The sequence below is a fragment of the Priapulus caudatus genome, unplaced genomic scaffold, assembly GCF_000485595.1.
Source record: "Priapulus caudatus unplaced genomic scaffold, Priapulus_caudatus-5.0.1 Scaffold5, whole genome shotgun sequence".
NCBI lineage: Eukaryota > Metazoa > Priapulida > Priapulimorpha > Priapulimorphida > Priapulidae > Priapulus > Priapulus caudatus.
In genome coordinates this window covers 803,582-819,134 of record NW_014577066.1, presented here as the reverse complement: position 1 = coordinate 819,134, position 15,553 = coordinate 803,582, and the positions used below count along the sequence as shown (strand labels likewise).

Here is a 15,553-nt window from a genome sequence, read left to right as displayed (position 1 = left end):
CCATTCTTTTTGCTGCAGACTCAATAATGGCAAGGGGCAAGGGCCATTTCAGGCCATGCTGTCGTCACTTTTCTCCACGATCAGTGCGATGATGATGTACACACAGGACTCAATGCTGACGGTGCAGGTGAGTACAGGTTAATACCTCGTAGCCAAGCTAGTTCAACATCCAGGTTCTTCTACTGAGATATCCAGTTTGATCCCAAACATAGCTAATACCCAAGCGGCAACATTTTCAACTAAGTACAAGCAACGACGCACTAATGGCAGCCTTGTTGTCTCAACTAGTGACTGCCAGCATTGAATTAATTTGATTGTCTTGTAGATAAGTCTAAAAAATATCTACTTCATAACCTATAGTAAGTTTTGTAAAAACTAGCCAGTCTGGCTCTAAAGTTACCAGTCCCTGACTGAGGAATGGGCTGCTATTTCCAACACTGAATTTACACAACACTGGATGTATTAATGGTGTATTTCACATGGTACATTCACATAGTGTATTTCACAGTAGACTAGCACTGCCCTTGTGGAAATCATTGGCTTTGGCTCAGTACTTGCTGCTAACTGGAATACTGTATATGCTATATTTTTCGCGTACAGATATTTTCGCGAATTCCGACTTGACGGACAATTTTGCGAGTGGTTAATTTCGCTGTCGGTGAATTATTAATTATTCTGCATTATTGGGTATGAATTATTCGCGTGTTGTTATTTTCGCGGTCAGGGACGCGTTCGCGAAATTCGCGAAAATTAAACCGCTGCAAAATATACAGCGTATATAGTAGCATAGATCAGCTGTGACGTCACTGGCTGTGTGTGTGCAGGGAGCAGCTATGAAGTACCTTCCAAGCGTGATCCCGGACGTGCTGACCGTCTTCTCTGCCGAGGATCTGAGTCGCCTCCTGGTGGAGCTCATCAACAATGTTCCGCAGGAGCGGCTCAAGCGGCAGAAGATGATGTGTGTCAACGACATCGTACACAGCTCCCTCTTCGCGATTCCGGGTGAGCCAGGTCTTCTTCGGCTTTTTCTCTTCCTTCTCCTCCTCGTCTTCTCCCTCCTCTTCCTCCTGCTTCTGGTCGTCGTCCTGCTCATCCTCCCCATCCTCCTCATCCTTCTTCCCCATCTCCTTCTACTCCTCCCTTTCTTCCTCTTCCTGCTGCTGCTCGTCATTCATACACAATTTTAATTAAATATTTAGGTCGTAGGTTTCGATCAGTCAATATTCCAGGCAAATTAGGTGTCGCGCTCTCACTAGAATAAATCCAGCCGTCGCCGGCTAGCTCTGCTGCGTGTGTTCGAGTCATGAGTCATGCCTCGAGGTGGCGCCACTGTAATCACACGTGCGTGCCGTTGCAGAGTGCCGGGCAATCCTGCTGCCGATGATCTCCTCTCAGCTGCACCACCTGCTCGAGGTGAAGGATGAGCTGGAGACGTGCGTGAAGATACTGGGCGACATTATGGAACTTACCTATGCCAAGGACATTGTGAGTGATCTCGGGATGGTGGTGGCGGAGTGGGGCGCCACTGTGACTCGTTCGCCATTTTGTCTTGTTCTCATCACTGTCGATCGTCCAATCGGCCGTTGTGAATTAGCGCGAATGGGTATTGCGTGTCGTTCATTGCACCAATGCGGGGCGCCACTGATGCGTGCGTGTTTGCAGGGGCCGACACTAGAGGACACCAGCTTTCTGATGCTGCGTCTGCTGCGATCTGTGATACAGACTGTCATCCGTCTTGACAGGACCAATCCGCTGACTGTGAGTTTATTCAGTACATCGTGTATGAGCGACTAGCTGGTACTACCATTTATTCTAACACTTTCCAGGTGGAACGGCAGCAATTCATATGATTACCTAGCTTCCACAAAGGAAGCAGAACTGGTGCAGCTGGCGCTACGATTAGTTCCACACTCTCTAATTAGTTTGACAGAGTGTAACACATTTATATAGAACTTCCTTTTATTGCAAGACTGATATAGAGGGCGCCACTGCATAGCACATGCTCTGCCTTGCTGGTGAGCTTCGTGGCGGTGCTGCTGTCGCTGCTGCGGCAGACGTAGATGGCGCCACCACGTAAAGCTTGCTCTACATTGCAGGCGAGCTTCGTGGCGGTGCTGGTGTCGCTGCTGCGGCAGATGGACGAGTACCACTACAACCAGTACATCACGCACTTCCGCACGACGACAGACCTGCTCGACTTCCTCATGGAGATCCTGCTCGTTTTCCGCGACCTCGTCAGCAAGAACGTCTACGCGGGCGACTGGAACGAGATGATCCTGCTGCAGAACAGGTGAGCTGTTCCCTCACGGGTGCCGCCACCGTTGTTCGGCTTCCGTGCAAGCGCGAGTGGCCGCTGCGCTACCCCCCTTGCATGATTTTATAGTTCCGAGAATGTTTCTTTGTTTCTAAAAATGATTTTATGTTCCAACGAATGGCTCTGTATTCTCCCCTCCCCTCCCCTGAATGATTGTATAATCCCAGGATTATTTCTTCATATTATTCTCCCATGAACATGATAAATGGCGTTGTGGTCTTTCCAACGAACGATTTTATAATTCTGTAAATATTTCTGTGTTCCCATATAAGGTTCTGTATTTCTATGGATGCATTTATACTACAACAAATGGCTCTGTGATTCCACCTAAAATGCCTCCACATTCCCATGAATGTGCTTCCCCTCTGTTGTTTCACGAATGCATCTGTGCGTCTCAACTTGGCGTGTTCGTTTCAGTGTGATACTGAAGGCACTGCGGCATTTCTCCCACACGATACGCGACGTGTTCTCAAACCCGTTTGAGGAGCAGCTGTGGAACAACTTCTTCCACTGTGCGATTTCCTTCCTCACGCAGGACAGCCTCCAGCTGGAAAACTTCTCACAGAACAAGCGGCACAAAATCATATCCAAGTAAGTCTTCTATTAGCTGCAATGTGGTAGAAGCTTTGCTCTTGAGTGCGCAGCGGACATGAGTTGATTGCGGGACGTGGGACGTGGGACGTTTTCTATATCTTTAGCGTGGCTTGATCTTTGTGATTTGTTGATCAGTCACACCCGGCAGATTTAGCTGATCTTGCTTCTTGACACAGAAACGATTGTCACGGTTTTTGTGTGTTTGCAGGTACAAAGATATGCGGAGAGAGACAGGGTTTGAAATCAGGTCGATGTGGTTTAACCTAGGTAGGTGGTCACACTGCGGTTTTTGGATTATATCTGTTCGCAATCATGGTGGCAAAGTCTATAATGAATGAAATTAGCTTGTCTCTCATAATAGTTGTTTAGCATTAAACACTTTTTGCCAGGGTGAGTGAATGTTTAGTAGCAAAGTGTGTTATATGTCATCAGTGCGATAATAAACCATATCGAAAAGTCCCCGCCGCCATATTGAGATCAGATAAGAGGGGGTATAAACTGCCGTTTTATAACATTGTTAGTATAGGACAGGTCTAGGTTTTTGATCAATAATTCTCTTCACTAACGTCGTACTTCAATTTACAGGCGCGTTTCTGTTTACAGAAACATTTATAAATATGATTGTGGTCATTTGGGATATTATGCAATGTTTGTGTTAATGCAAAAACGTAAAACGCATGAGTGTTTACATTAATCATGTACTTTCCTAAGCGCTTCGCGGCCATTTTCTACCCCCTTTTTCTGTGACCTAATTAGCACAGCTGGACTTTCCGATCTCACTTATTCGATAACTATCTTTATTTATGAATTATATTTTTTTAAACACCAAAATTAATGAAATGGCAGAAGCTTCCTTCCCAGATGCGTTGTCATGCCAAAGGGAAGCTGTCATGTTGGTTTCTTGTAACAGGAGCGAACAAGATCCGGTTTGTTCCGGACATGGTCGGCCCTATCCTGGAGATGACGTTGATCCCGGAGATGGAGCTGCGCAAGGCAACGATCCCGATCTTCTTCGACATGATGCAGTGCGAGTTCTACAACGAGATAGAGGGCGCCACGAAGACATTCAAGTACAACTTCAGCGAGGTGAGTGGTGCCCTCTATGTTCGGATTTAATACTTATCTGTGTTGTCAATCATTATCGTGACTGCGTGCGCTCATTTATTGTCGTCTTCCTCATTTGTAAATTTTTGCATTGATGTCTCCTGTATCGGGAAATTTGGCTGGAACCTCAACTTCTAGGTACGTTACCTTGTTGTTGAAGTGCCTTGAACCTTGAAGTGCATTTACTCACAAACCACTTCCATGTACCATTGTACTCATTTATTATATTGACTCCTTATTATATCGTAGATATAAATTATTCTTGCTGCATACTATTTAGTTTAAGATCAATTAATATAAATGAGTTCATTTAATTTCTAATCAATTAATTTATTTAATAACATGTCACCATATTATATCAGTGAAATGATTTTGCTGGTAGTGTGATGTGTCTCGATTGTGGTTTAATTAACAACTCCATGCAGCTATTGCCGTTCACATTCACTGATTGAGATACGATATTACGTTCACACTCTACGTCGTCCGCACTCACACGTTCACTCGCTCACCCTGCCACGTCTCTCCTCCACAGTTTGAACACGAGATGATCACACAGCTGGATGCGCTGATCGAGGGCGGCCGCGGCGACCACCAGTACCGCGAGCTGTTCGAGGCGACGATGTACGAGCTCTGTGCGCAGCACTCGGTGATGCGCGAGCAGGGCACGCGCTTCGTCGGCGTCGTCGCGCGGCTGCTGCAGCGGCTGCTCGAGTATCGCACGATGATCCACGACGAGAAGAAGGAGAACAAGATGAGCTGCACCGTGCGGCTGCTGGTGCGTGTTGTGCGCGGGGAGCCGCGGGGTGGGTGGGTGGTTGAGGGTGGGGGTTCCAAGAGGGCAGCAGGGGGGGAGCGTTGTGAGATGGAAGTACAGGTAGAGTGGGTGAGGTGTTGTGATGACAGCACAATCAATGTATCGCAATGTGTTACATGGCAAGCAATTGACCTATTTTCCTAGCGTGATTGATAGCTGGCTATAGCCAATCATTGTTAGGATAGGATGTTCTAAAGACAATTCTTAGTGACGAAGTGCCACAGAGTCGACCAAAAATAGTAAACCCAATAGAAACTGAGTGAGCTTGATTGTTGGTGATTGGCAATGTGCAGTTGATGTATCTTTACCTGTTGCACTATAGTAAATGGTTATCTGAATAATGAATTTGGTAAATGGTAAATCGATTCACGTGGTCACGTGGGTGTAAAACGATTTTTTTGTGATTAATTATATTTTATAGTTGAATAGCAGCAGCAGCACATTATCTGATGTAAATGTAAATGATCTGAATGGTCGGTCGTGTTGCTGGCGGTGGTTTACATGCGGTGCGACGTGCATGTTTACTGCAGGAGTTCTACGATGAGATCGAGAGGGAGGAGTTGTACATCCGCTACCTGCACAAGCTGTCCGACCTGCACCTCGACTGTGAGAACTACACTGAGGCCGCCTTCACCCTGCAACAACATGCCAATCGTCTCAAGGTACCCCGAGACGACCCGACCCCAGCGGTGACCCCATCCTCACGATGACCAGACCCCTGAGATGACCCCACCCTCACAATGATGTGCCCCCATGATGGCCACACCCTCCTGACGATCCTGCCTTTGTGATGCCTCTTTACCTGACATACCCACCTTCAAGAAGACACCACCCCACTATGCCCCTTCCCCTCCTCACAGCCCCACCCCTACTATAACCCCACACTCAGGGTGAGCCCACTTTGCAGATAACACTACCCTTGTGATGACCTTGCTGTTGCAACAATCTTACCCATACCCTCAGCAGCCTCACCAACAAAGCCACACTATCACGAAACTTAGTACTAGTACTGATCGCAGCTGTAACCATGCATGATGGTGCCAGCTTCGCTGCCTTGACTCTAAACCCATCGACTCTTTATGGCTGATAGCTGATTAAATTTGTATGCTTGCTACTTACCTGCCCCTTCCCAGCTTATAGTTACTACAGTTGGTCAGGTTAAGCACTGTTGGCAGTCCCTTAAATGACAACTTTGATGCTCACAGTGGACTGACGACAAACTCGAAAAGGCACTACAGCATGACCACTACAAGCATGCGACGACGCACTGGAATTTGAAGGACAGGCTTTACTATGACATCATAGAGTACTACACTAAGGGCAAGGTAAGGGAGCAGACTGGTGGTCTCTCAGAAGGATTCAGCGCCAAGAAAGCCACTATTTACTACACATGCTAAAGCTACTACATATATCTTTCGCTCATATAATTTTGTCAAACATGCAATAAAGGACATGGCCTCCTATGACGTGATAGTAAGTTGAACGGTTAAGTGATAGTATGTGTACAGCCTCCTTTCCTGTTCATTGTCATTATGATAGTGACTGTCATGTATGATCATGACATGACAATAGTGCTAGTTGCCACAGTAACGAATGCTGCTTTACTCGTGTATCTGCAGATGTGGGAGAATGCCATCACTTGCTGCAAGTCACTTGTTGCTCATCATGAGAATGTTACCTTCAACTACCAAGAGATTGCCAAGTACATGGTAGGCACAGGAGTGCGATCCCTCTGATATACCCAATGAACTTTTAGAATTAGAAATTTTGTGGCTGTCACATATTTGGTTATAATACAGCTGCATCTAATGTACAAATGCATTCATGGAACTGTTAAATTAATAGTAAATAAACTATTGTGCATTAAATTAAAAGTAATAGAAAAAAATATATATGTTGCTAGAAGTAAAGCAGCTGCTAGAAAAGGCAAAGTATAAAACATGTTAAAGCACATTATAGGTAAATTATGGATTATGGACAGATACAACAATATTCTAGGAGTATGCAGATTACGTAACAGATTATCTATAACCCTCGTACGGATATCTCAAAGCATTTCACAAAGCTCTTTGTTGACTGCTGTTTTCGAGTTGCTTTGTGCAGATTTAAGAATGCTCTGCTGTTTCTCACTACAGAGAACCATGGCAGAACTCTATGAGAACATCTTGACGAAGATCCGACCAGAGCCTGAGTACTTCCGTGTAGGCTACTATGGCTCAGGATTTCCCTCATTTCTCAAGGTACGGAGTTGGTTAAAGTTGATGGGGTAGAGTGAGGAAGAGAAATGAACTCGGGGGAGCTTATGTAATAGTAGAAAGTGTGTGTGTGTGCGTGCGTGCGTGCGGCGTGCGAGAGAGTGAAAAAAAAATCATGCATGTGTCAGAGGGATAGAGTGATGTGGGTAAAGAGATGGTAGAAAAAAGATGATAGCGCCATCTCTTGTCACAAATTATCCCTTGTAGCGAATACAATTTCTTTAATCCTCCTCCTACTTCAACCCCCCATGGATTTGACTGTTTGTTGCGTTGTAGAACCGCATCTTTATCTACCGCGGGAAGGAGTATGAGCGGCTGAGCGACTTCATCAGTCGGATCCAGAACCAATTTCCGAGCGCACAACTGATGAACAGACTGGCACCACCTGAAGAGGAGATACTGAACTCCCCAGCTCAGTGTATCCTTGTCACATTGGGTTGTGGTGCCTGAGTGTGTGTATGCATCTTTTTATGTATATGGTTATATCTATTCGTGTGTGTGCGCATAAGTGCCCGCATATGTGTGCACATGTGTGTGCATGTGCATGTGTTTGTCTATAATGATATCAGTGCTAGTTGCACGCACATAATTTATATTTAGCCCTGCTTTGCCTCCTTGATCGCTCTCCAGATTTACAGATAAACCACGTCGATCCGATATACGTGGAAAAGGCAACGTTTGCTGGCAAACGTATTGACGATCAAATACTTAGGTAATATTTAGTGGTTCACGGTACTGCTCTGTGTTAATGTATGAGTTTTAATTCAACGCTGTCTGTTCCTCTGTAAGTAGTAACTCACTTGCGTGCCTTTACGTATATAACAACCAATAAATTTATATTTTAAACTCATTGCTATACAGTAATCGTCCTCCTATTGCAGGTTTGTCAATGGTGGAATTCAGTTATTGTACTTGTATACTATTTCCGGTATTGAGGTAGGGGGAGGGGTTAATAGTATTGTTCGACTCATCGCTACTTTGCTTACAATTCGAGCCGTGACAAGATTTTTCTAGTCTGACATGCGCATCTCCTCTTGGTACTTGTTTTTTGAGTTGTGGGGGGGTTATTTAGTCGACCTTAGTCGTAGTGCTACTATGTGGGTTGGTGTTGTTGGTGGAATGCCAGCAAATGTTAAAGTGAAAGTTAACTTGTACGTGCTGTAAACGTTGATGTGCGATTTCTGTGTTTTTAAAGGACTGAAAATGTCATAGCACCACCCATCGCATACCTTCCTTGTTCCCCTAACCGCATATTTACCTTCGTATTCACCGTTCACGGTTTCACGGCGTGTGGCATTTATCAGCGATGCCACCTCCATGATAGGGGGAATTACTGTACGTCTGTGGTTAAGCACTGCAATCAACTACTGCTGATCTGTAGGTACTACAAGGTGAATGAGGTTCAGAAGTTTACTTACTCCCGACCATTCAAGAAGGGTGACAGTGATGAAAAGAACGAGTTTGCTGTAAGTTTACAAAATTAACCTTAAGCCCATCGCAATGTCGTATTACTTCGGCTAGCGTAGGTGCACACGTCCGTCTAGTGTAGTATTTGCATTACTTGTTTCTATATTGAGAAATTTTCGTGTTTGAAACTCGTGCGATAGATTACGTACAATGAGCCCGTGCTTTAACCTAATGACTTATGCGGTTGTGAAAAATTACGCTATGACGCAATAACTGTGCACCTATGTCATTGCAAGTTCACACAATAAGGGGCATTGATTTCCTCAGTGCACTCTAGTAAGGTGAAGGTTAGTGCACAGTTACCGGTTAGGGGTCAATTGTAGTATAGACTGATATATCCTAACAGAATTTGCAGTGACTAATGGGGCACTTAACCGTTGTACTGGATAATAACCAAACGTTGAACTCGCTATCACCATAGATGTGAAGTGTACTATACACAATTATATATTCACAAACAAATATTAGAAAAATATAATAAAGAAATCCTTTGGCACTTGCAGGCTTTCAAAGTAGCAAAATACATGTCTTGCTTTTACTTCGACAACACATTATTGACCGTATAAAATCACACTAGATGTCAGCACTGTGTAATTTACTAAGAAACTACAACCCTTTTATGTTCCACATGCCCTTGTTTGCATATTTACTCATAGGCTCGGCATTTTTGTAGAACGAGTGCTTTTATTGAACGTTGCAAATAGAAAGTGCTTAAAAGTAATTATTATGTGTCTTCCAATCGTTAAAAGGTTTACAATTGCTGACTGTTAAGTTAAATTGTAATTAAGTCAGGACTTGGTCCAAAATTATTGTATTCACTTGTTACTCATGCATAATTTTATTCACACAGTTTTTATTCAATAACACCTGCTTTGTTTGTGATGACGTTTCAGAACCTGTGGACGGAGAAAACAGTGTTAGTCACCGCCTATCCATACCCCGGTATCCTACAGTGGTTCCCAGTCGTCGAAACCGAGCGTGTAAGTTGATATCTTGTGGTAGTCATTATAGGTAACTCGGTGAACCGTATTCATTTTTTCTCGGTTAGTAGGAACGAGTGAACGCAAGATCCCGCTAGTATTGAGGGTTCTGATACTGATAAGCATTACAATTGACAACAAATTCTGACACGGGAAACCAAAACACGGGCTGTGCTTGGAAAGTCTGAGCAGAGGATTTGTGCATTTCAGCACTAAGACAGCACATACAGACACACAATGAGATTAGATAAAGTGTAGATAGACGGCTGGCATTAGTTAGGCATGAAAATCAGCCACGATAAGTAGATATCAGTTCATTACAATAGAACAACCGTTTGGATGTAAATGCATGATGACAGGCAGGTAAGATGGCAATCGTACTCTGACCCCTCACCTCTAGCTCTGTTTACAGCTGTCTGATGCCGTTTACCCACCAATATGTTCTTCCTGCAGTTAATGATTAGTACCTGCACCGCCTTTACTCGTGTACAGGTTGATATAATAAAACTACTACACTAAAACAACTAGTCAAGTGATGTATTTGGATTCCAGTGGCATGAGAAAATACATTTTAGAGTGTCGGGTACAAGGCGTTCGACGAGTATTACAGTCACAGATGCGTGCGCACCATTATTCCTCTTCCATTCAGCATTTATCCTGGGGTTGTCGTGTATAAATCTCCTAGCACTCTTGCTAACACTCGTGAGTGAGCTCTTTCTCTCTCAGCGCACGTAAGTAGGACGACCGCTGTTGCTGCGGTTACGCAGGTTGTTTACGCGTCTGGCCGCCGTCACATCTGAGCTGACCGCCCCTGGGCACTGCTAGTGTAGCAGCTGACCCGTGCTCCTAGCCCAGTGTGAGCGAGCTGTGCGTGCGGTAAGATGCAGACGGGGCGCGGGGTCACGCATAAGTCGGCTAGACTGGCCACGAGCCGGCCATTACTCGCGGTCAGCGAGTGGCTGTTTCTTACCGTGGGGTTACGCAGGGGTTAGCCGCAGTCTCCGCCACCGCCGCCTCCACCCCCCCCCCCGGGTGCTGCAGATACGGCTGAGAAGCACTGGTTTCCTCGCGCAGTCGTGTGAGCGCCGACGATGAGAGACTTAACGGGGAAATGCAGCCGCCCTGATGATTATATGCCAATCTGTGGTCTTTACAGTGGGGCTTACGTGTATAGGTAGGGAAAAGCAAGGTGGGTCTGTAACTCGTCGGCCTGCACTGTTTATGTGCGCCCGGGGCGCGTTTCTGCCTAGTTATGGATAGTTATGACGGGTTACCTAAACAGGAATGTACGGTAGTTAGTTAATACAAGTTGCAAAATCTGCCGGCTCTTAACGAGACATGCACCTGAGTGTTATGACCGCATGTCTTTATGTGTTTAACCTCCTAATGCAGCAGTTAGATCAGCTCACATACTACGTAGTAAGCATTGGAAAGCAGGCTCAGCGCTTAGGGGTGGTGAGAGTGTGCACGTGACATGCTTGTGTACGTAGAACGTGTGTTTCGTTAGAACGAACCCTGTGTTACAACTCTCAGCATCCATCCATCAAATGTGAGGACTGAATGACAAACAGACCGAAAGATGCAGTCAAAAACAGAGAAATAGATGAAGGGTGTATATAGTATATAAGTAAAGAGAAAGAATACAAGAGAGTGAATGAGGGGAAAGATATGAAGAGAAAGAGGGGATGGGGACGGAAAGACAGAACGAGAGGGGAGGGAGTAAGGGAGGCAGAGGTCGAGGAAAGGATGAGGGAGAGAGAAGGGAGCAAGCTGAACGAAAGAGAGAGAGAGAGAGAGGCGGTGGGGGAGAGATAAAGAGATAGATAGCTAGATAGATAGAGAGCGAGAGAGAGAGAGAGATAGCTAGATAGATAGAGAGCGAGAGAGACAGAGATAGAGAGAGCGAAAGAAATAGTGAGAAGAGAGAGAAGAGAGAAGAGAAGTAGGAGCGAGAGATGAGAGAGAGAGAGAGAGAGAGTCGAAGGAGAGAAGAGACGAGAGAGGAGAGAGAGCAGAGAAGGGGGAGCGGGGGGGGAGAGAGTAAGAGAGATGAGAGAAGGGGGGGGGAGAAGAGAAAGATATAGCGCCCTAGACACAGCTACGCGCGCGTAAAAACGCGTACTGCCCACGCCCATGCACGCTGCCGCCGCCGCCGCCGCCGCCGCCGCTTCGCTACACGCCAGTGTTACTCATAGTTATTTCAATCTTTTCGCTAAACGCTCGCTTCGGGCGCTATCCGAAAATAGACGCAAAATGCAAAGGTAGAGATTCGGTCAGGTCGCGACTGAAGTTTCAGCCTCGCGTATGAAAAGCAGCTCTCGAAGAAAGGCGCGCTAGCGAAGAACGCCAGCCTCGTCCTGCTGAGAACTGGTTGCTCGTTTTAGTATGCGCACAGCGGCTTATAGGGGCTAGAGACGGGCTGCTATTTTGGTGTTTTGGTGCACTTGTAAAGAAATCCCCAGAAATTGAAAGAGCTTTGCAGCAGAGCGGCGGTGCGCGTCGCTCGCTCGCTTCGCGCCGATGCGCCCGCTGCCCGCTTCGTGTCGGCTGGCTGCTGTGCTAGTCTGTGTGCGTGCGAGCGTGCACGCGCGCGGGATGTAAGGTCTAGAACCGCGTGCGGGTGAGAGTCGCGGCGGTACCATGAGGCTAGCCAGAAGTCGATGTTCTTGTAAGAGAAGAGAAGAGGGAGGTTGGATGATGGTCGCAACAGCCGTTAGCGCGTGTCTCCTGAGCGCGCCTGATTCCATCCGCACCACTGCTCGTTTCTCCTTTCAAATTCGCAGCTCGCATTTTACTGATTCCGATCCTCAAGCACCGCTCGGTTTCACTCTATAAATTACCCCACACACCCGTTGTTATCGCGCTTCACGCCACACACCGGCCTCTTTACGCTTCTGCATACCCCTGCACACACCTATATTCCTGCTTCCACGCCGCCACACCGCGGCGCTGCTCTTACGCGCTTTCATACCCTCAACAGGCCATATCCCCTTCCCCCCCACAGCCGCTCTCTTACCGCTTTCCAATACCCTCACACGCCATATTCCTCCTGCCCCCCACCGCTCTTACCCGCTTCCATACCCGCACACAAGCCATCATTCCCCTCCACCCCATGCCCTCTTACGCTGTTTTACCCTCACACAGCCATATTCCCCTTCCACCCCACACCCGCTCTTTACCGCTTCCATTACCCTCACACAGCCATATTCTCCTTCCACCCCACGCCCGCTCTTTGGCACTTCCCTGCACCGCCCCCTTACTACTTCTATTTCCCCACTATTACTGCTTCCAATATCCATTCCCCAGCACACACCTCCCTTGCCGCTTCTGCTCCCCCTTAATCACCAGGCGTTACTGGAAACTAGTTTCACGTTCTGAACCGAGTTATTGACTTGACCCAGTGTATGAGTGAGCGAGAGAAAATGGTGTGGGGGTGTAGAGAGAGTACGAGCAAATATCGATTATAGGTACGTTCACGCATCGCGGCACGAGTGTGTAACGTACCGGTACGCCCGATGACGTGATGGCGTATTACGTGGGAGTAGTAGTACTAGTAGCGCTGTGAATGATTGGCAGCGCTGTGATTGATTGGCAGCGCATGATTTGATCGCGTAGATCTGGCGATGCTGCGCGCCGCGCGGCTGGCTGTCCGTCGTCATTTACGATCGGCTGTAAATATTTGTTCAGTCCTCGCTCGTCGGCGCTCTCGCACGGAATGCAAAGTTGCGGCGAGCACGCAGGTGGTCGGCGTGCGCGCATCTACGTTACGAGTCTGTTAGGAGTGCAGACGACGTGCCGACAAACCCCTGATCAGCAGTAAACAAATGAGACAGCGCGATCGCAGGCGCAGAGTAAAAGCTGGGGCAAGAAGGGAGGGAATGAGCAGGTGCTGATTAAAATATTTGGATAGTGAGGGAGGAAGGGGAGGGAGCGAGTGAGGGAGGGGATGCGCAAACTTTAAATAAAAGCTGGGCCACTGTCGGAGGGAGGGACAATAAGACGACCCTAACTAAAAGCTAGGCCCTAGCTTTCAGTTAGGGTCATTTTATTCTCCATCCCTAGCTGCTAGTGCTATGATGTAGGGAGAGAGAATGGGCAGGCACTAAGTAAAGCTGGGGTAGTCCGTAGTGACGGCGAGAGGGAGAATAGACATGCCGTAAATAAAAGTTGGGCTGGGAGCGAAAATCAACAGGCCCTAATTATAAAAACCGGGACAGAGTGTGGAATTTAGGACCTTAAATCAAAGCTGGGACAGAGAAGGGTAATGCACGGGCCTTAAATAAAAGCTGGGACATAGAAGTAGAAATGCTTATGTAAGTGGGGGTAGTGTGGTTTTTGCTGCCTCTATGAAATCCACAATATGCGCATCTACACGCTAATTTCTCCAGTACTAGACTAGCAAATACTTCGTGACAAGTTGTGACAAAATAAACTCTAGTTCCTCCCATTTCACTGCGTGTTTGCTTAAAACCGACAAGAAAGAGGTGCGAAATCAGGTAATCTGGCGCCAATGCCGAATTGTTTGCCAAGCAATTTCGCCCCGAATCGGTTAGGCGACGTCACATGTTGCTACGGGTGTTGAGCAGAGAATATAGTCGTTTACATTTTAAGATAGTTGTAGTATTGTGAACTGCAGTGTATGTAACATCAATGCCTATTGGGAAAGTAATAATAGGCAGCGTAATAAACTCCGAGAATAACGTATTAATTTTAGGCTTGATATCGTCAACGATAACATGTCATTGCGCTAGCAGCGTGCGAGCGAAAAACGCACACGGGCCGTAGAAATCTTTGCTACACCCGCTGTACGGTTGCTTGGCAGAGCAACGCGAAAGTGTCAACAACATCGGAGAATTTGAACAATATTGGAGGTATTTTCAAATACCTTTTATAAGACAACGCACAGTGAAATGGGAGGAACTAGAGTTTATTTTGTCATAAGGTAGTATGATTATGCATGGCACGAAGTATTTGCTAGTCTAGTACTGGAGAAATTAGCGTGTAGATGCGCTTATTGTGGCTTTAACAGCGTATATATACGCGTGTTAGTATTAACCACGTGGGCGAACCAGTTCCTGTGAATTACGTGCATCCGAAGAGAGGAGTAAAGGGGGTTGCGTGGGTTGGAGCCTGTGGTCCCGATAGGTAGCTAGGCGCGTAGGTAGTGGTTAAATGGACTCGGGTTAAAGTATTGTTGACGCTTGAAAGGCTTGAGAGAATCCAGTTGGAAATTCTGGGAAGCGCGGGGTTATCCAGTGGGTGGCGGCCTAATAGCTCACCTGGTGAGATGTCTGCAATCTTATGTCCATAAGTCTCACTCTGTCTGTCTGCCTGCCTGCCTGCCTGCCTGCCTGCCTGTCTGTCTGTCTGCCTGCCTGCCTTCATAGTTATTTCAATCTTTTCGCTAAACGCTCGCTTCGGGCGCTATCCGAAAATAGACGCCAAAATGCAAAGGTAGAGATTCGGTCAGGTCGCGACTGGAAGTTTCAGCCTCGCGTATGAAAGCAGCTCTCGAAGAAAGGCGCGCTAGCGAAGAACGCCAGCCGTCGTCCTGCTGAGAACTGGTTGCTCGTTTTAGTATCGCACCGCGGCTTATAGGGGGCTAGAGACGGGGCTGCTATTTTGGGTGTTTTGGGTGCAGTTGTAAAGAAATCCCAGAAATTGAAAGAGCTTTGCAGCAGAGTCGGCGGTGCGCGTCGCTCGCTCGCTCTCGCGCAGTGCGCCGCTGCCCGCTTCCGTGTCGGCTGGCTGGCTGTGCTAGTCTGTGTGCGTGCGAGCGTGCACGGCCGGGGATGTAAGGTCTAGAACCGCGTGCGGGGTGAGAGTCGCGGCGGTACCTGGAGGGCTAGCCAGAAGTCGATGTTCTTGTAGAGAGAGAGAGGGGAGGGTTGGAGTGGTCGCACAGCCGTTAGCGCGTGTCTCCTGAGCGCCCTGATTCCATTCCGCACACTGCTCGTTTCTCCTTTCATATTCGCACGCCGCATTTTACTGATTCCGTTCCTCAACACCGCTCGTTTTCACTTCT

General features: G+C 47.1%; 1 protein-coding gene across 1 annotated transcript in view; it reads left to right on the top strand.

Moving 5' to 3' along the window:
* LOC106804662 (dedicator of cytokinesis protein 1-like) overlaps positions 1 to 15,553 on the top strand; it is a 66,344-nt gene that overhangs the window by 29,244 nt on the left and 21,547 nt on the right. Inside the window, exons 21-37 of the mRNA XM_014805939.1 lie at positions 19 to 127; positions 825 to 1,002; positions 1,358 to 1,485; positions 1,663 to 1,758; positions 2,097 to 2,290; positions 2,732 to 2,905; positions 3,117 to 3,175; positions 3,819 to 3,994; positions 4,545 to 4,787; positions 5,357 to 5,488; positions 6,032 to 6,151; positions 6,446 to 6,535; positions 6,962 to 7,066; positions 7,358 to 7,499; positions 7,712 to 7,793; positions 8,463 to 8,547; positions 9,442 to 9,528. Coding sequence (XP_014661425.1) covers positions 19 to 127; positions 825 to 1,002; positions 1,358 to 1,485; positions 1,663 to 1,758; positions 2,097 to 2,290; positions 2,732 to 2,905; positions 3,117 to 3,175; positions 3,819 to 3,994; positions 4,545 to 4,787; positions 5,357 to 5,488; positions 6,032 to 6,151; positions 6,446 to 6,535; positions 6,962 to 7,066; positions 7,358 to 7,499; positions 7,712 to 7,793; positions 8,463 to 8,547; positions 9,442 to 9,528 — 2,200 coding nt within the window. The remainder of the gene's footprint in view (positions 1 to 18; positions 128 to 824; positions 1,003 to 1,357; positions 1,486 to 1,662; positions 1,759 to 2,096; positions 2,291 to 2,731; positions 2,906 to 3,116; positions 3,176 to 3,818; positions 3,995 to 4,544; positions 4,788 to 5,356; positions 5,489 to 6,031; positions 6,152 to 6,445; positions 6,536 to 6,961; positions 7,067 to 7,357; positions 7,500 to 7,711; positions 7,794 to 8,462; positions 8,548 to 9,441; positions 9,529 to 15,553) is intronic.